The sequence below is a fragment of the Pyxicephalus adspersus genome, chromosome 11 (assembly GCF_032062135.1).
Source record: "Pyxicephalus adspersus chromosome 11, UCB_Pads_2.0, whole genome shotgun sequence".
Taxonomy (NCBI): Eukaryota; Metazoa; Chordata; class Amphibia; order Anura; family Pyxicephalidae; genus Pyxicephalus; species Pyxicephalus adspersus.
The window spans coordinates 17,101,433-17,122,462 of record NC_092868.1 but is presented as its reverse complement, the minus strand read 5'-3'; the positions used below and the strand labels follow the sequence as shown (position 1 = coordinate 17,122,462).

Here is a 21,030-nt window from a genome sequence, read left to right as displayed (position 1 = left end):
AATGATGAGTTCCAGGTCAGCCCTCTGGATCGACTTTGCAAGAACACCTGCTTCAGGATTTCAGTGTTCCAATGCGAGGTTTGTCAAGAACAGATCCTGTTTTGAGAAACTTGCCATGGATAGCGTAAATTGTGTTATGCATTGGAGCAGTGTGACAGCCATAAAGCTCCTCAAACTCGCACTGAGCTGCAGTCTGGGACTCCTTGCCAACCGGCAATTTTGCAACGCTGCTCTAATGCCAACTGGTGAGCCATGGTATGGCCAAGGGAATGATACGCTTACAAAAACTGCAAAGCCTAAGTTGTCTCATGCTGATGACCTCAAGTCTCTCCGAATGATACCTGGAATGAAATAGAAAAAAAGTGTGTAGTGACTTTTGGGAAACCCTGTACTTGGCATACAGTGGGTTTAAGAAAGCAGTACATACCCAAAAACAACTTCCTCTAGATTCCACCATTACATTCTCCACCCTATTCCCTGTATGCACTGTACATATTGGGCAATATTGGCAAATGTTTTAAATCTTGGAATCTTGGATTCCAGGTTTGCTGAATCACCCTGGTTCTCCATGATGGTCTATAGTCTCCAGTCCTAGTGAGCATTGATAAATCGGGCCCAATGCAAACATTTTTGTGTCTAAATTTAGTGCTAAGAACGCTGCACTTTGCATATTCATGTCACTAATTGTCGCTCAGAAGAACTCTTAACATTGAACAATTTAACATCCCTAACATAATTAGAGGCCAGTATAGGAAGAAGCCTTATAATATGTCAATATGTTAAATAATATAATTTAGATATGTGGTTGTGATAATACTTGCCCTATATTCTCCACTTTACATATATTAAGGAGTCATTCTCTCCTTACTAACTTTGTCACTTACCTACTGTAGACTGTTTCCAGTTGCTGTAAACCCTCCTTCAATATAGGGCATATCTCCCCTTGGGGGTCCCCCCAAGATTGTCAGGACCAAGGGTCTATGTAAGTCTATACTTTCCCATTATAATCCTCCAATAGCATCTCTACACCCTGCAATAGCATCTTTCAAATGACCTTTTACTATCTTTAACCACCTGGGCGTTTTTCACTGATGTCTGGATTTTTGTACCAAAAGCAGTACACTGTTTTTCATGAAATTTTTTTTTTTAAATTGTAGACCTGTAACTTACAGAAATATGTCCGAACAAGGGTCTAGTAGATATCCTGAATATAACAAAGTTTGAAATACACAATCATGTAAAAAAAAAAAAATAACTTTAATAATAAAATTAAATAAAAAACACAAAAATCAGCTTACACAAGAATGCATAAATAAATAAAAAATACTGAAAATGCAATAATTCGGTATACTGTATAGTAATATATTTTTCTGAAACACCTCCCTAGTGCGGTAAATTTTAAAACAGAGTCCACAGTCACATACCTATAGACAAAAACCACATAAATATGTGCATGGAAATTTATTTTAGATTGTAGGCTATAATTCTTAGGCATAATTTGAAGAACCGAAATATGTCCAAAATTTATAAAACAAAAAAAAAAAATCATTAAAAAAAAAAAAACAGTGTATAATGTAATGTAACTGTACAGTAGCTTATATAATATATTTATAATACAATTATATATATATATTATATAAAGATTTCTTTGTATTGGACTCAATACAGATTTTTTGCATTGAGTCCAATACAAAGTTATTTAAATTTCCCGCCCCGCCTCCCCCCCGCACCGACGCTTGCAGCGACGTCACCGGGAGACCCCGGAGATCGTCACTGCAAACGCTGGGAGAAGACAGCATGTGCAGTGACGATCTCCACACGCTAGGAGAAGAGTACGAACGTCTCCGGAGGAGCTGCGGGGTAAGTGTTTTTTTTTTCAGTTGTAAGCTGATTGTCATACAATGTTGTATGACAATCGGATTGCACTGTAACGCTTGTTTATATTTTTAGCTACCCCGAACCTGGTTCAGGGTAAACGATTGTAGCAAGTTTTCTTACCCCGAACCAGGCTCGGGGTGAACACCCAGGAGGTTAATTTTGATAGAAATTTCTGCATACTAATATCAAATGACTTTGATGCAAATATTACACCTTTTTAACTGCATTATATATTATATCTTTTCTTTGTACTGTGTAGAGTAATGATGTGCAATTTTTGTAACCTATGTTTTCAAAGGTACCTAGGTGATATCAATCATTGATTTAATGCCTCGCTTATGTACCACTACCCCTGAGGAAGCCTGCACTAGGCGAAACGTGTGGGGTACTTCGGTATAACCGCAAGCAACAACCTACTGTACTATGTTCTATTCTATCTATTTATTCAACATAATTGCTTTTATTCTTCTTACGCCCTAAACTAGCACACATTTACTTGTGTACACTATAAACACATAGTGGTTTATTTAGGAGTCAGTGAACCTGACATTCACTGAAACATGTCCTGGTGGAGAATCAATTATTGCCATTGAAACACATGGACCTGGAATGTCAGATTTACTGCTTTATAAATAGACCCGTATCTTAGCATTTATTGGAAATTGGAACTACTAAATGGAGCCAACTTGTTGACCAGTAGGGGGGCTCAAGAGGTAAGAGAGGATGGACTATGCTCTAGTTATACAGGAAAGATTAAGATGTATATGTAATTCAGTGGCCTATATCAATAAATCAATCAATATATATCATCAAGGTTTTGTGAAAGGAACTTGCAGTGCCTGTCAGAAATGAAAGGATGGGTTTCTTGTACCGTTGGATTCATGTCCAGGATTTCACCTGTGTCTAAGGAAGCACAAGTGTACTTTTTAGTAGCTTTGAGGGAATAGAGCTCTGCCAGATACAACCCAGGACTTCATGTGAGTGAAACATGTGCTTTGTTTGGCCTAAAAGACATTGTTTCCTGGAATTTGCCTTACTTTTGTGGTAGTCAGAGAGGGACCACCAAAAGTGAATGTATTTAGTTGCTCAGCTGAGCCATTTGCTTTGTTTTGTTTTGTTTTGCAAATAAACAGTCAGGGCGGAGCCTGCTTTTAACTGCATTGTCAAGGCAGCTGTCTGTTCACTGCTACACTCTGACCCCGTTGCTACGGGGGATCCCACATATGGTGCAGAATGCGGGCAGCCTAGAAGTTGAGATAGCAGTGTTCAGTACACAGAGAGATTTAAAGGACAAGCGTTCTGTCTGAAAATGGAAGAGGTTCTGAAGCAGCTACTGACTGCTCATGCTGCTCAAAGAGAGACTTATATAACGCAGTATGAGACAAACTTGTTTGCTGGCATAACAACTGGCGAAGGTCTTTCAGGCTGTAGTGGTGGATCAGAAAGTGCTGAGCGAGGTTGTGCAGCAGCTGGCTGCACAGATTTTGAAGGGACACTCTGGAGCCACAGGTAGCCTTAGTACCATCTGAGTCAGCCATTTTGTGTTAAAAATTACTACCTCCATAAGTTTAGGAGGACTGCGGAGAGAGAGGGCTGGCCCTAAGCACAGTGGGCGGGTATAGTGGCGCCATTCCAGACAGGAGACTCTCAAAAGGCGTATTTTGACCTGGACCCAGAGGACGCCAAATGAGAAGTCTCCTAGGTCCCAGATGCATGACTTGGTGTACCTGGTTAAAAAGTGGCTACAACCTAAGATGCTCACGGCTCCCCAGAACGCAGAGAGTGTCACCATGTACCGCTTCTTTGGAGGACATCCCCCCCCTCTACAAAAATGGGTGACACGGATAGATAAGCTTACAGAGAGGCTAGGCAATGCCAGGTACATTACCACATTGGATTTACCTAGAGGATACTGCTAGGTGTAGGTAACGGACAAGGCAAAAGAGAAAACGGCCTTCTCCACTCCCCAAGGTGCAGCAATATGTACTGATGCCTTTTGGCCCTCCAGGGGGCTACATTTCAGTGGCTAATGGATGAGGTTTTAAGGCCCCAAAGAGGCAAGAGATAAGTGGGGCACAGATTTGTTTCTTAAAAAACAAAATTTCCTTAAATATGTGTACTAAAAACTAAACAAAGGTCTGCTACGCTAGCCCTAGGCTAACATAGGTATACTATTCTTATAATAATAGAGCAATTACAGCATATAACACCAATATACGTTTACAGCAATGAACTTGTGTCCCACCCCTGCAGAGCTTCTTCAGGGGATTGGGGGACCCTAGGGGTTGAAGTATTATACAATATCATCCAACTGACATAATAGAGAGGTATACAATAAATAATGAAGTCAATAATTATAGAAAGCTTACGTGATGATTTTGGTGAAGCTTTTAACCAGATAAAGGAAATTCTGATGCCAGTTACTACTTGAAGATACACTTATCATAAAATCAAGTAATGCTTTGGATGAACTGATAAGAAAAAAAGAAAGGAATAGAAAAAAGAATGTGAATTAGAATATGTATGCTCATTGGAAAATTAAAAATCCATAATGAATGATTTATTTGTTCTTACTTGAAGCTGCCACTGTGATTATCGATGGGGGTGATAAGTTGACTTGAAAAGCTGATAATAAGTGGTGATTGTTCACATGACCTAAGTTTAAGTAAATATAAAATGAAGTTTTAACAATACATGGATACAGATTGCAGAGAGGAAATAATAGATTTACCCACGGAGCCAAACTGGATCCCTTCAAGGGAAAGTACCCAATAGTCAAAGTGAGTCGAGTGTGTTTGACCAAATGAGGATATGTTGATAATTGACCATCTAAAGAGAAAAATATATTTATGTGATAAGTAGTACAAATTAGATGAGTTTAATGTGTTTACTTAAATGACCACAAGATGGCAAGATTGTAGCGTCTACCTGAAACTTTTGTGCAGATTAGCCAATATGGAGATTTTAAGATTTATAACTGGTAGAGAAATTCTAAACAAAAGAATGATACAAGGGAAAGTTCAATAAGTATTAAGGTTATTGGCTAAGAGTTAAGGTAGATAATAACCAAATACTGTCTTAGTTGCTTGTGTGGCCACTAAGATGGTAAGAAGTATATGGTATAAGAAACCATCGTGAAGATAAAAGGTTTTTACACCTATTATAAATTATCTTTCTGCAATAATTGTATATATTGACATATGGTAATGCAAAGGTAGGGGTAAATAAAATAGAATAAATTACCTAACCTAAGGGTAGAAACTGGATAGAAGTTGGGGATGCTAATGTCTGAAGAGTTGGGGGAAACATAATATGAAATCGTAATGACTGGAAGGAAAGGGTAAAATAATGTTAGTATTTGCTAAGAGAAGAATACTTGTTGTTTGTTCAATAGGGGTGGTATAGTGGCGGACCATGTGCAGCAGTCCAAAAGAGGGACAGAGCTGCCCGTGGACCGGTGGTATAGTGGCGGACCGTGGGCAGCCGTCCAAAAGAGGGACAGAGCCGCCCGTGGACTGTCCTTAAATGTGTTTATTAATAAGAGGCACTACGCATGCGCTGGGAACCGTGCACGCGGAGTGCTTTGGGAATGACTAAAAGGAAGAGGGCAGCTTCTGCCCTCCTGTGGTCACTGTGCATGCGCAGTGCTATGCTAATCGTTGTAGTAAAAATGTTTATACCCCAACCGTGGTCACCACACACGTGCTGGCAACAGCCAGGATGGTAGAATATGTTAGGATGATACAGCATGTGCGCTGTGAACAGCGCATGCGCAGATCAGGAGTTAAGGTCCATGGGGAGATAGGTGATAATTTAGATTTGGTAGTTAGGTATGGTAGATTTGGTGATATGGTAGATAATGTTTGTGAAATAAGATGGGTCATTCTGAAAGATTTAACTCTATTATAGCAATAAATTGGAGAAATTTATGAGTGGACATAGGTCTGTGGGCAGAAGTATGTGCGAGAATGTATGTCATATTATAGGTGTGATATAGTATATATAGGTATAGAGATAAAGGGAAGAATTGTTAAAAATAAAACTTTAAAGTATGTGGTATTGTGTTGAAAGTGGGAAAAAAGGGTATACTACCGGTAGTAATATTTGCCTAAGATGATGTTGGTATTTTAAACAATGTTAACCAATAAACCAACTAGGCTAATATTCCATTGTATGGTGAGAAAAAGTAGAATAAAGGCAGGGGAATGTATATTAACCATTACAAGCATCTATCCTCACTTGCCCATTCGCCAGAGCGATAAGCTCTGAATTGGCAAGTCCTGGGCAGCCAATGTTGAATGCCCAAACGGGGGATAAGGGGGTCCTCCGGATTCCCAGATAATTGAGGTCCGGGGGACCAAAACACTCTAGGAAAGAGGGTGCTTACGTCCTCTGTAGGATAGTTGGCAGTGCAAGGGGAGTTGTGCAAAAAATTGGGTAAGAAAATTCAACAAAGGATAAAATGCCTGGAAAAGAGTACAACACATAATAATATCCATAGGCCAAATAAGAAGTGTCATTGAATTAACAATTTCTACTTGCAGGAAAATGCAATAGTGTTTTCAAAGCAGTATAATTCAAGACAGGTTAATTCAAATCCTATATAAAGTGATGTAACAAGTGATAAAGAGAGAGTGGTCGTGGTATACCGTATTTTTTGCCGTATAAGACGCACTTTTTCTTCCCCAAAACTGGGGGGGAAAAGTTGGTGTGTCCTATACGACAAATGTGTTATAAAATAATTAAAATAAGATACTCACCCGATACCCGATCCTGCGTGTGTCTCTTCTCCTCGCTGGCTGCATGCAGCGTGTGTCTCCTCTCCTCTCTGGCAGCATCGTGTCTTCTCCTGGCTTCAGTGCAGAGCGAAAGAAGCCGGCACAGCGACCCCTGCTGTTCCCTGTCCTAACTGCCGTACAGTGGAAAAAAAGCACAGAGTGATCAGAAGGGGAATTTGAATGACACAGAGTGATCAGAAGGGGAATTTGAATGACACAGAGTGATCAGAAAAGGAATTTGAATTACACAGAGTGATCAGAAAGGGAATTTGAATGGCACATGAGTGATCAGAAGGGGAATACCGGTATGAATGGCACATGAGTGATCAGAAGGGGAATAGTCTTTCAGAATCTTTTTTTTCTAGATTTTCCTCCTTTAAAATTGGATGCGTCCCTGCTGGTGCCTAGTAAGGAATATATATTAAAAATAATGAGATAATGTTATAAGAAGGGTTTGTATGAATGTACATCGTTTAACCCTGGTGGTGTGGTTGCATTTAACCAGAAGATCCATTTTGCTTTTAAACAAAGCAAAGTGTTGTCCATGTCTCCACCTTCAGTGTTGGGTGATATTTGTTCCAATGCAGAAAAGAAGATACTTTCAGGGTTTAAGTTGTGTCATGTACCCACATGATGACTAATAGGGATCATAATTTTTCCCGTCCTGATAGTGTAAATGTGTTCGTAGATCCTTTTACGAACTGCTCTCTTTGTCTTTCCTATATAAAAATTGCCACATATACATGAAATTAGGTAAATCACTCCTGTAGAACAGTCAATGTGTTGCCTCAATTTATGTTGTGTTGTTAGGGTGTTGGATGGTTTGCTGTTCTTTAATCCATGTTACATTGTTGGCATTTTCCACATTTGTATATCCCTGGTGGGTGTTTATTGGTACTGGCATCTCTGTTTACATAGAAATGGCTGGAAACAAGGGTGTCTTTCAAGGAAGATTTCCTGTATGTTATATTTGGTCATTCATTCAGGAATTTGGCTGTGTTCTAGTGCTCTGGTCCCCTAAGAGAATATGCCAATGTTTTGTTAGTACATTGAACAGTGTACTATGTTTTTTATTGTATATGGTAATTATCCTTACGGTCTCATCTGGTGTGGGAGTGGATTTCTCGGAAATAAGATCTTGACAATTTTGTGATTTTGTTTTATAATAATATTTCTTAAGGAGTTTCTTATAATATCCTCTTGCGATTAAACGTTCTTTAAGGGCTTTGCCATACATTTCTGTATCACAAAATCTGTATCATTAGTGTAGTTTCTTCTAAGCCTTAGATTTTGGGGATTAGGGAATGGATGTCTCAAGCGAAATAGAGATGCTGGGGTGACACAATGGTTCTTGTCACTGCAAAACTTTAATCTCACATTAGAGCACGGGGCAGGAAAATTGCAGGGTAATGCAGACACCCTCTCTAGAACTCACTGTTTGTGGGCAGGTAGTGTCCGACCGCACAGGTTCAAACAGAGGGGGGGATATGTGACAGGGTCTTGCAGTGCCTGTCAGAAAAGGAAGAATGGGTTTCTTGTACCACTGGATTCATGTCCAGAATTTCACCTGTGTCCAAGGAAGCACCGGTGTACTATTTAGCAGGCCACCAAGAAGCTGGAGGGAGCTCAGTTGTTTCCCAGAGCTGAGAGAATAGAGCTCTGCCAGATACAACTCAGGACTTCATGTGAGTGAAACGTGTTGCTTTGTTTGTCTTAAAAGACTGCCTTGTATTGTTTCATGGATAATGCTGTACTTTTGTGGTAGTCAGAGAGGGACCACCGAAAGTGAATGTATTTAGTTGCTCAGCTGAGCCATTTGCTTTGTTTTGTTTTGTTTTGCTAATAAACAATCAGGCGGGAGCCTGCTTTCAACTGCATTGTCAAGGCAGCTGTCTGATTACTGCTACACTCTGACCCTGTGGCTACGGGCTATCCCACAGTATGTAGAGAACATCACAGCTTTCAGCATGCAGTGGACAAGATAATGTAGTGTATAGCACAGCATATAGTGTGCAACAGGATAATGTAACATACAGGGCAGCAGGGCCCCCTACATTACTGTAAATTAGACTTCTATTACTTAGCATGAAACACAGTATGGCTGTGCTGTGTGGGTGTAGAAATAGAAACTGTAAAATTAAAAAAAGTATACCTTTACGAATACTATTAACATCCAATAATTCCATACAGATTCCAAAATCTTTATCACATGCTATAAATTCATTCATAGCAAATTACAAAATTCCCTTTGAACTGACAGATTAATTTGATTCCTAGTAAATCACAAGCAAGTTCTACACTGCTTTTAATACCAAACAGACTTTTAGTGCTTTATTAAAGAGTTTTTGGTAATCCCAATATGGTCTTCCAGATGTGTACTATCTTTAGCTCTTTAATCCAGTAATTCCTTTCTCAGCTACCCATTGATTGTAATATTAACATTTTGTAATTTGTCTACCAACTTGTCAAATCTGCAGCCTTTACCCTATAAAACAAACACTGCAAGCAGCCTTTTCTGCTGCACAGCTCCTGCCTTCTGTGTTGTCCTAAGGGACCGCCTGACCTGTCACTGTGTATTAAAACAGCAAATCATTCATGCAGAACACTCTGTTAGTTTATTATGTATAAGGAGCCCCTGGCAAAAGAAATGTTCTGCTATCACTAGTCATGGCTATTTGCAGAAGAGGTTGAGGTCAGTTCTACGACTGACACTAGCTTCTTGCTGTCAGCAACACTACAGATGGACAATGTATTTTCTATTAAAGCAAAATATATCACTCAAGGAACAAGTAAGGGTAGCCGTAAAATTTATTAGCAAAACATCTACAGACTGGGGAACCATGTTACCTGTTTTATTGGTACCAGACTTCAAGAAATTGTACACTTAGACAAATATGAAGGAATGCCACTGCTGATCTATCCTGTGATTCCCAGTCTTGTGAAGTCACAGGCCCTCATCACCCTTTCATCCTAAATGTTGCGGGGAACAGAGCCAGGTAATGAAATGGCTCAGCTTCCTGCAGAATTTTCTTGTAATTCCAGGGTGGGTGGCAGAGATTGACATCCTAGGCTCACATGAAGTAGGTGATGGGCATTATTCAACTTGCAACATTACTCATCCCACAATTATCAGAGACTATAGACTGAAAATATGCATCCAACTAATTCAAGAGTCCGCCAACAATCATATCCCTTTATTACCAGAGACCACACATATACAATAAAAGCTACATTGCCATGGCAAGCCACTTCCTAAATTGTAGTCTTATCTGAGAATTCTGTTTCACAACAATAGGACCTCTTTTTAGCAATGCACAAACTGATAGTGAGTATACCTGGAAGCAGCCCTTCCATTAAAGTGAAACTAAATGCCAAAAATAAAAAATTGTGACCAGGCAGGTCTTTATTGCAGAAGTAATAGGTCACTTCTACCTTATCACAGTTTTTTATGTGCACTTGCCTGTCCTCAGTTTTTTTTTTTACCTGCTCCTCTTCTGTGTGTCGGGTATTTGGTCATCTTCATTGTCTAGAATAACATAGCTTCCATTCATGTGTGCAAGAGTTCATGCATTCAGAGACCTGGCATATCCCGGTACCCTGCACTGAGCTGCGTTTTTGCAGCTCATTGTAGTTTGAGAATGCAAACAGGCAGGTAAGCACATCACAATAGTAAGATAGCAATCACCTCTATCTGCTTGTTATTGCCTTCCAGTAGGTCAATACTATAGTACATCTAGTAAATAAAAAGATATTCATGGAAAGGTTACTTAACATAGGTTTTCTCTTGATTTATGAGGTGAATGTGTATTTTTTATAATATAAGTGGTACATTGTCTTTAGGTGTTAATCCTTGTCCCTACAGATCTCAGACACAGTGCAGCTTCTCAACTCCGTAGTGAAGAGTGATCTGACTCAGCTGGAGGAGATCTTTTCGAAGCGCACAGATTTCCTGGTCATTGTTCGAAACACCAGGCGGGAAGTAGAATCGGTGGCTCAGAATTTGGCAGATCTGTCTTTCTGGAAGGGAGTTGAGCTGAATCTAAACATGGTGGCAGAGCAAATAAATTTCATTGAGGATTATAGGTGAGAATTTATTTAAGCTTTTTTATGTAGACTTATTTAATCAATTCTGGGAAATGTTGAAAATATGACCCGAACTTCCTATAACTCCGTGTAGCTTTGCAAAAAATAAGTGCAGTTTGTATAAAAATAATAAATTGTCCTACTCCCCATACTTTATTAAGCCAACATTAGTATTGTTATTGGCACATTTAAAAGCTATTTTACTTCTTATTAAGATGTTGTAAGTAATTTAATGTCCTTAGTCTGGGCACAGGTGCACTTTAACATGACATCATTGCTCAGCTTCGGGACTTGTAATGGCAAATGTATACCTTGGGGGTGTCTGTATACATCATGAAAATGCATCCTAAAATGCACTTTTTGCTTTGTATGCTTTTGTATGTATCTATTAGGATTGAGCCAGAATGCCTCTGCCATTCTCGCAAAAATTTCCTCGAACTTCCGATGGGTCCGCGAAATTTCAGCGAACCGATTTCACGAAACCATCGGAAGATCAAGGAAATCATTACGATCCCCGGTGCTAGAGGTTAATTAACCTCTAGTGCCCCGGGATCGCAGTGGATTCTCAGGACTGCAATCGTTCATGCAACCTTGGGAATCCTCCTGCTTGCGATCCCTGGCACTAGAGGTAATTATCCTCTAGTGCCTGTGGATCGCAGTGGAACTGCAGATGAACTCTCAATAACGTTTCTCTATTGAGAGTTTATCTGCAGTTCAGTTCCCACGGTAACTGGGCTGATAAGTACAGCCGGGTGACTGTGGGGACTGAATTGCAGATGAACTCTCAATGTAGAAACTCCATTAAGAGTTCGCCTGCAGTCACAGCTGATTGGAGGCACTCGCGTGCCTTCTCCAATCAGCTGTGACTGCAAAGTTCCCACGGTCACCAGGTTTTACTTATCAGCCCAGTGACCATGGAACAGAACTGCAGATGAACTCTCAATGGGGAAACTCAAAACATGTAGTGCTCCCTGATTGGCTGAGGAAAGCTTTCCTCAACCAATCAGAGCAATAGAGGTTTTGAATGGGGAGACTTGTCCCTCTTTAACCTCTAGTGCCTGGGATCGCACACTGGACTGATCAATGAATGCAGCGGGCGCAGAATTCATTGGTCATCACAGTCCGCAATCTTTTTTTTCTTTTTTTAATTCGAACTTGATCGACAAATTTACACTGGCCATTTTTGCTTAGAATTTCGGTAAGCAGGAACATCCAAATTTGCTGCATTCAAGTTTTAAAAATCATATTAATACTGTAACACATTTCCATGAATGCCAAAAATTCCAGGATTTATGTCCTGCCTTCAAATATAGGCTGTTAGAATTTATGCTGTCCCTATACAGTTTGTGTGTTTCTATAGTGAGAATAGCAAATGTTTTACCTCATTTTGGACCTCATGCACATATAACCAAACTGCTAGACAATTTATCCTAATCATTCTAAAAGCTAGATTGACACAGAGAGCCTGATTTATTAAAGCTCTCTAAAACTGAAGAAGATAGACTATCATGGGTGAACCTAGGTGATCCAGCAAATCTGGATCAGATTAGTTCCAGGATTGAAAACATTTGCCAACTGATAGCAAATGATTGTTAATAAATCCATTCCAGATTTGCTGTACCACCCAGATTCTCCCATGATAGTTGTCTTCTCCAGTCTTGGAGAACCTTATTAGATCAGCCCCAGAAAGTCTATTTCAGGCTCTCCATCTCTAGCCTCAGTGCACCTTAGGTGGCCATGGGGTCAACATTAGTGTAATACTAAAGCTAGCCAGTTTAGAGAGTTAGGGAAAGAAAAGAGGGCTCCAAGGTCCCAGGTATATTAAAACAAGAAAAAATCTGCAGTAATTTATTTTCAAAATGCAAATAAAAATAATCCAATAGAAATGAATAAGGGCCAGTCTAATTTCACTAAAGGTGTATGCTGTTTTTTTTAACAGATAAAGGCCACAAAGATTACAATGAGACCGATTTTTGTGTCCCTTTTAGATAGATTTCAGCTTTACGTTTGTCTTTTTTCTATCTGCAGGTGGTTGGCTTATATTCTTTTGCTCCTCTTGGATCTCATCATCTGTCTTTTCACCTTACTTGGCCTGGCCAAGCAGATCAAGTGGCTTGTAATTGTGTGAGTACTCCCTCATCTGTTGACTTGGTGCACAGCAGTCAAGACAGTCGATACAGACATTGCTAAAGCATATAATTCTGCAGGGAACACAAACTTTTGTTGCTCCAAAGTTCTCATATTGCGATTTCCCATAGTACAGAGCAAGTGGCCATAAGCACAAAAAATGCAATTTTTTAATCTGTACCAACTAAATTTCTTACAATGGTTTTTAGTTTTTCAAATTTTCAAAAACATAGAATGGAAAAAATTATGTGTTACAGAATACCTGCCTATGGTATTTTATTTCCATCCGAGCAAAGCTTAATTACAGCAGGTTACCTGCAAGTAATTTGGGAGCATGTACCGGTAAATCTATTTCTGCAGGCATGGTATTCTCAGCTCAACCCACTGAAACTTACAGTCCAATGGTTTTAGTTGATTCACTTTAAAGATCTTAGTTTGTTCACTTTATTGGAAATGTACAGAGAGCAATATGTAGGTGCTATTGTTTTCTCCCTCAAAAAATGCTTGATTTTTGGTTTATTCATAAGTGGACAAGTTCTGATCGACATGTCCAGGTATTGTTCTATAAATAACTAATTGTATATTACCTATAGTTGCCCAATCCACATCTATTCTCTGTTCTCTATATTACCTATCTGAATCTTCAAACAGAACTAAACCTAAACATTTAAATTAAAATTAAATAAAAATTGTGAGCAGACAGTTTTTTTCTTTGCAGAAAGTACATTCTATCTCTTTTCTGCAATTAAAAACTTACCTACCTGTTCTCAATAATTAAACTCACCGCTCCTTAAGATTTAGGATCTTCAGCCACCCTGACTAACCGTGCCAGAATGATCTGACTCCTGCACATGTACACAGGAATTCATACATGGCAGTGTATGTGCAGCTCAGAGTACAAAATAGAAAAGATTGCAAAGAAGCAGGTATGTTTGTTTTATTACAAAATAGACATAGCTTGTCCATTCAGAAATCAAAAACCTGCCTCCTCACATTTAGGTTTAGTTTTGCTTCAAGATTCAGACATGTAGTATATGATGCAAGGGGTAGGTGTGCATTGAGCAATTATATATATGAATAAATGTTTCATGAAACAATACCACTTAATGTGCTCTAGTTATAGAAGTGAACGTTACTGTGGTACTGCAAGTAGACCCTGCCAAAGAATTGTTCAGTCCATGGGATTCTTAAATTTGATAAAATCTTTAAGGAGCAAGGTGACCATTGTAACTCTCAATATTGTAATAGACATTTACCCTTTTTGGGGCCTCTACATTTTAACTGAATGGAGCAAAGATAAACACTGTATACAATAACAATGCGCTTAATGTAATAAAAATTCACTTACTGTGACTGTACAACTCAATACATAGTTCAATACAGAAAAATAATTTGGTACAGTTTCTAACAAAGATATTTTCTACAGCCTGTCAGCATTTATTTCTATTATAGTATTCAGAACTTCAATTATTAAATTATTATTTAATGCAAAAAAGAATAAACCTTTGTGAGAAAACAGTTCCTGAGCATTCTGACACACAGTTTAATACTTATTGCCCAATGTCATGTATCAAATCTTCGCTAGTCTATGCTCATCTCTCCACCATAGGAGCTGGCGCCTTTTAGAAAAACGTATATATAGTTACTTTTTTACGGGTGTCCTGGACTTTAAAGGGTTTAAAGAGTTCATGAGCCATCTTTGCACTCTACTTTCTCTAGCAGTGAGCAGATAGTAGTCTACAGCATTTTCCATTGCCCCTAAAGCAAGGAACAACTGAAAAAGGGATTACTAATGCTATTTGGAGCCAGAAAAGAGTGGCACTACATCGCTAGATGAGTCCACAGTGGACTACATGGAGTGTCAGCTGAATATAGCAGCCAGGGTTTAGCACTTTCTAAAAGTGCTGTCAGGTGGGTATATCTGGCACAAGAGACTGAAAAACATCTTCTGTCAAAGATGATTCTTACAGCCTGTCAGCTTTTTTTCTATTACAGTACACAGGGCCGCACATGCAGAGATCGGAGTACATTATTGCCATTTCTGCCTTGTGTTATCAGTGGGGCGACTTTTACTCAATTGTTTTCCAGGTGATGGGTAGAAGCAGAATAGGAGGATAGGAAATTCTTCTCAGTGGAGAAAAATGGATAAAATAAAGACTTTTAAAGATTATGATGCTACCTTTAGAAAATTAGTACTACAAAATTGTGACTGCGATAATTATAAATAAATGTACTTGCTATAGAATTAAGGCTGTAGGCATGACTTTCTGTGCTTGCTGTCTCTATTTCCAGAATGACCATAGTGAGCTTATTTGTGTTGTTGCTCAGTTGGGGATCAATGGGGCTCGAGATGGCTACAGCTGTGGTAAGTTTAAATGTCCTAAATCATTAGGAAATGTTTTTTTTTCAGATCTTCACTTAAATAGTGCCTGTGGACAAAGGTAATACACATTACAAATGACAAACAAAATTGACTTAAATAATTGTATATTCATTGCCATAATCTAAATCAATAAAAATTTAGATTGAACACATGAAATATTTGTAGATGTATGCAGGTGGAACTTATAATGTTGAGGGTCTGTTGTTATCATGCCAATTTCATAGGAGTTATCTAAGGCCCTCAAAATGAAGGTTATTATTGCCTTTGCATCTGGAAAGCTATTTGAAAATATATCTAATTAAAATAAATGATTCCACTGTAAGTAAAATATTATACTTCACCGAAGTGCATTCATTTTCAATTAAGATATATATTTACAAACATGTAAATGTCATAATTTAAGGAAGGTGGGAAAGAAAAAAAACATTGGCCACTCAAAAGGAACATTAGAGCAAGGCTTCAGTTTTCCATTGAGTGTATATGCAATGATCAGGCTTTCTGGAAAAATTGGGCTAATTAATGAAATGTAGAGTTCTTGGATCAGAGTAATATATGTTTTTGGCAAAAACCAAGGGCATAACTTCAGGAGAAAGCCTCAAATCAACTGTGAAGCATGGTGATTGAAATATAATGGTATAAAGGTTGCCCTCTGGCTTCAGAGCATGAGTAGATTGCACTCATTGGGGTTGATTTATTAAAAAACATTGCCTGTTGGTATAGCAAAGTTTATTATTCCCTTTCAGTAGATATTTCAGTTAGCTTGGCAAATTAAAAGAAGCTCTGCTGACTTTACCATCAAATCATGTGGAATCCAAAACCTGAACAATCATTATTTATTAGGCTAATTATTGGTCATAATATATTATAATATTAATTATTAGTCATTGGTCTTGTTAAGCCAACAGCCTATTCTCTCTTAGTAAATAAACTCAATTACGTCAGCTATAAATTTTGTGTCATACAAAATTGTACTTGATTAAAATATGATGCCATCTTTCTGAAAACTAAAGTGATAATGTTCAAAAAATCCATGAAGAAATTACCTAAAATTAGAGATTTGGGGGTTATATGCTAGCCTTGTCAAAGTCCTGATTTTAATTCCATTGAAATGTCGTAGAGGAATATAGCAATGCATGCAAAATAACCCACTAACATCGTGCTACTGAAGGAAACACAAAACACAAAATTCTCAGAGCTGATTTTTGTTGACTAGGTCATTAAAAAATTAAGATTGTATTTGTGACTTGTGCAAACATATTTTATCTGTAGTCACTGATTGAATGAAGGTTTATTTCTTCTAATGTGTTAAAAAAATCAACAATTTCCATGACATGTACATATTGACCTTAACAGAAAAGTTATAAAAATTATTTAAATTCGTGACTGGGATGGTAAGGCACATTGAAAACCTTGTCTGGGGCAGCAGAGTAAAAGGACAACTACCCCTGAACTATGGTATTTTAGGCAACAGGAGAGCAGCTGAAAATAGGAAATGCCATGACTTGCCATTTGTCATGTTCTGCATTAAAGACCATTGAATCATGGCTACGGGGCAGGGGTTGATGCTGTGACTAAACAAAGGACGTTTGTTCAACAAGTTACTGGCATTATCAGTAAATTAGGATTGTCCAATGTATTACTGACAAACAATAGGTTTCTTAACAAACAGAAACATTTTTTAACATGTTTAATGTTTTTCTGAACAAGTGCTGTTAATTGAAAAGTATTGGTTGTACCCCCATTCCACAATAATACTTAAAGCTGAACTAAACTCACCTCCCTTAGCTTCTTCACCACCATCAACATCTTAACCTGGTTGCGTCCCACATGGTCAACGCTGAATGTCACTTCTTAAAGCAACCTCGCAGTTAAGAAACACGGCACTACCTGAACATCAATAGCTTGACGCAAAATACTATTGAAGGTTATATATGAGTCAAGTGGACATTATTATAAGGGCTAATAGATGAGAAGCAGATTATCTCAGCAGTATTCATACTTACCAACGCCTCTCACACAAGCATAGCTACCAGCCTAAATCATTCCCCTTAAGCTGACACGATTCTTATCAACCAGTGTGGTTTATAATATAAGCTCCTGCCCTGACCCAGGCACTATCTGATAAGCACATATCTTCTACGGATCTACTTTCCCTCACCATTTAAAAGAAAATGTCTCATTTTCCCCTGAGGAAGCTGTGTAGGCAAAACGCGTCGGGACAAAGAGACCCTAAGACTACAGCATTAAGGTTTCCACTAATTCAAGGCCTGGACATTATATGTACGTTCAGATCTATTCGCTTGTCTAAAAACGCCTGTCTAGTTTGAGATATGTCAGCCCACAAGATTGCATGCTGTAAATGCGAAGTGGGCTGCTAATAAATTACATTGATTATGTTGTAAACTATCTTCGCAAGAGTCTGTTATTGTGTACAGTTTTTTTGTTTTAAATATAAGTAGCCAAAAAAGCCCCTCTCTTGTTCTTCTCTTTTCTTTGATTAATATTCAATATAATATATATTCAATATTTCATAATTACCTAATAAAAAACAGTTTTTAATGTTAATAATAATATATAAAAAAGCACTTTACATAGTTAAAATTGAAAGTAATTGTATTTAGAAAGATGGAGGAAGTAGCTTCTGAAGGGATTGGAAGATCAGCACAATACTTTACTGTTTAAACATTAAGGGGGAATCTGCAAGGTTCCAAACCATTTGTTTTAATTTTTGCATATTGTTTTTTCTTTAAATGTAGCAACTGGAATGTAAGGATTACTCGTTTGTGCTGGCCCGTAAAAGGTTTACACCAGAACACTTCTCACATGTCTGAGACTTTCGTGTCATTGGCAATAAAAACTTATAGACTTTTGGAAAGTTTCACCTTATAGAAAGCCCTATTTAGTATTACCCAAAATGGGAGTATAGGTATAATCCTTAATTTTTCATAAATCATTTGTAAGCAACTGCGCTGTGTCTTTTATTTGCTCTCTGCTGGAGGGTCCTCCTGCCTCTGTTCTATTCTCTGTCCTGCCTGTATGCCTATCAAGTCTCATGAAGCGAGATCATTTAATTGGTCTCTTTTATGTGCTGGGTCAGTGATTTCCCCCACCCCTCACCCTCTGTCGCATCTGTCAGCTGTAATTAGTTTCCAAAGTGATGTATTAATGCAGTTGTACTGAACCTGAATTACTTGCCCAATTCACAACCACTTCTTCCTCCTCCCCCCAGGCCACATTTAACTCTCTATAGGTCCGAAGTTCAAGTGTATTACTAATTTGGGAATAGTAGAATGAAGGTGTGTTCATTCAGTGTAAACTGAAATGTGAAAGTGTTCATCTGCTCAGTCGACTGGGAAAACAATGGCATGAGCTGCTCACCGTCATGCAAAGATCTCATAGCGATGGAGACAGAGATGGCCTAATCAGTTCCGTTTTCTCTCTTTCTAATTTTTCATGCTATAATAATACATTAATATTATTATAAATAACCTTTATTTTTTAAAGCACCAACATATTACTGATAAAGGTAATAAAAATATTAATAAAATATTTGATTAATAGGCTTTAGACCAGACCTACGCACTGTGGAAATTCATACATCTGGGTACATGTTTATGTGTGTATGTGCCTATTTCTTAAAAAAAAAGATTTTGTATCAGTGGGGACAGAACCAATCACCACCTTACCATTATTGTAATTCTGCAAGCATGTTATTTCTAAGCTATTGTTTATAATTTTTAGTCTTTATTAGCTGGCATGGTACCAATTTATTAATTTATTAAGGCCAATGTAGTACATGCCTTTAAAAAGTCATTACCAAGTAGCTACAGATCAGTAGGTTTACCCTCTGTAGTTGAAACGATACTAGAGAGTTTGATAAAGAACCATATAGAGGAGCTTCTGCTAGAAAACAATATTTTAAGTAATAGTCACAAAAGATTTCTTAACCCACTTATATATCAAACTGAATCAAAGGTACCACACCCCAGATAAATTGGTAAAGGGTAAAATATTTGTTAGTCCTGTTTAGAAGAGATGCAAATCAGGACATACATATAATATAAAAATGGATTTTCAAGGAACCTAAATCATGATTGAAAAAAAGCTAATTATTTTTTTTACAAAACATTAAAACATCTCATTGACATTTAAATTTACACATAAACCCTAATACCAATAAACACAATCAATGGATAGATAGCCTTGTTTAAACAATATATTCTGATGCTTTCAACATGGATAAGTCATCAAAAAGGTACATATTGATTGGACATTGTGGAATTGGAGAGAGTGCAGAGAAAGGCAACTAAACTAATAAAAGGAATGGAGGAGCTCAGCTATGAGGTGAGATTAGCTGAACTCAATCTATTCTCCTGGTCCATGTTTTTCAAAAGCAGTAATTGATTCCCACTGGGTAATATCTGAGGGAATCTCAGACTCCCTTTTTTTTTTTAAATAGAGCCCTTGAGTGTTTTTTATTTTAGTCTTGGGGTTCGCTTTTGTTTCCTGATCTATATCCTAGCTACCTGATCCTTGAACCTGGTAGTAGTACATAAAGTAGGCTTTCTGTCCCAAAAACTGTAATATTTCCTGGATAGTAATAGCAGTCCACTAACAAATTTACCTTTTTATTATGTTTTTTTTTATAACTTCTGCAGGGATTAGGTGATTTCTGTTCAGATCCGGATGCATATATGATGAATCAGACTCAGGTCATTACAAACATTAGTCCAGGTATGAAATTGTTTAAATTAAAGACGTTATACTCTTTATTGGGGAGATCTATACATTAATTTTGTTTTGAATTCTGGCAGCTGTTTCATTTACATTTTCAAACACAAATATGCATAATTAAATAGATTACAACACATCTTTGGATGATCTAAGTAGAGACAGAGAATTCACTAATGTTGGGATATACACCTAACTACAGTACAGTACAGCCTCAGTTCCCTGGGCAATTATGCTGCTCATGTGTAATGTGTTCCCATATGTCAAACCCTAGAAAAGGCTGCTAGGTTCTTCAATGTAGTCTGTGTAAGTCACCTTGCACAAATTATGGCAATTAATTTAGAGGAAAGAAACATAGAACTCCTGCTCATGTGACTAAAACAGACCCAGTTTATATATGCAGTAATGACACATTAGTGGAATTATATACTGTAGTTCCCAGGGAAACTGCATTCAATAAGTAAAAACACAATTCTATATTACATCTTTTAAAATGTTACTTGATATGTTATTGTTTTTGGTAGGTCTCTCACACTCATTTTACTTACATTCATATATAGCCTTGTGTTTGGCAGCTTGGGGGCAGAGCTACTGATGTCACTGCTTTCTAATAGCAGTTATTGCAGAGTGGGAGTATGTAATTTTCTTTACACTCGTATTTGTTATCTTTGACAGATTGCTACATTTCTTTTGTTAGTAAAAAAAAAAATTCAGTCTTGAACATATAGGACTTTCCTATGGTGGAGGAGATGTTTTGCTGTCTTTTTTTGCAGTCAAAAAATGTGGTCCCCCAAAAGGAAACAAAGTGACGGGGGGCAGATCACCCAGTCAAATCTTGAAATTTAGGCAATAAAGTAGGAGTAAAAACTTTTTTTGGGGGGCATTCTATCAAATTTTACAAGTTCTTCTATGGGTTTTATTATTTACAGTTGTCCATGAAACAGGTGCAGGAAAAGTGCTCAGTGGGACACAGTCCCAGAGACAACTACGCTAGTCTCTAATTTATTGTTTTTATATTTCTTTGTATCCCTTCTTGTATTTTGCCCTAAT

At 37.8% G+C, this 21,030-nt stretch overlaps 1 protein-coding gene across 2 annotated transcripts in view; it reads left to right on the top strand.

The window, feature by feature from the left end:
- TTYH1 (tweety family member 1) overlaps positions 1–21,030 on the top strand; it is a 102,954-nt gene that overhangs the window by 66,782 nt on the left and 15,142 nt on the right. For both annotated transcript variants that reach the window (XM_072425608.1, XM_072425609.1), the window contains exons 4-7: positions 10,519–10,739; positions 12,768–12,863; positions 15,159–15,231; positions 19,908–19,983. In XM_072425608.1, the coding sequence (XP_072281709.1) occupies positions 10,519–10,739; positions 12,768–12,863; positions 15,159–15,231; positions 19,908–19,983 (466 nt within the window). The remainder of the gene's footprint in view (positions 1–10,518; positions 10,740–12,767; positions 12,864–15,158; positions 15,232–19,907; positions 19,984–21,030) is intronic.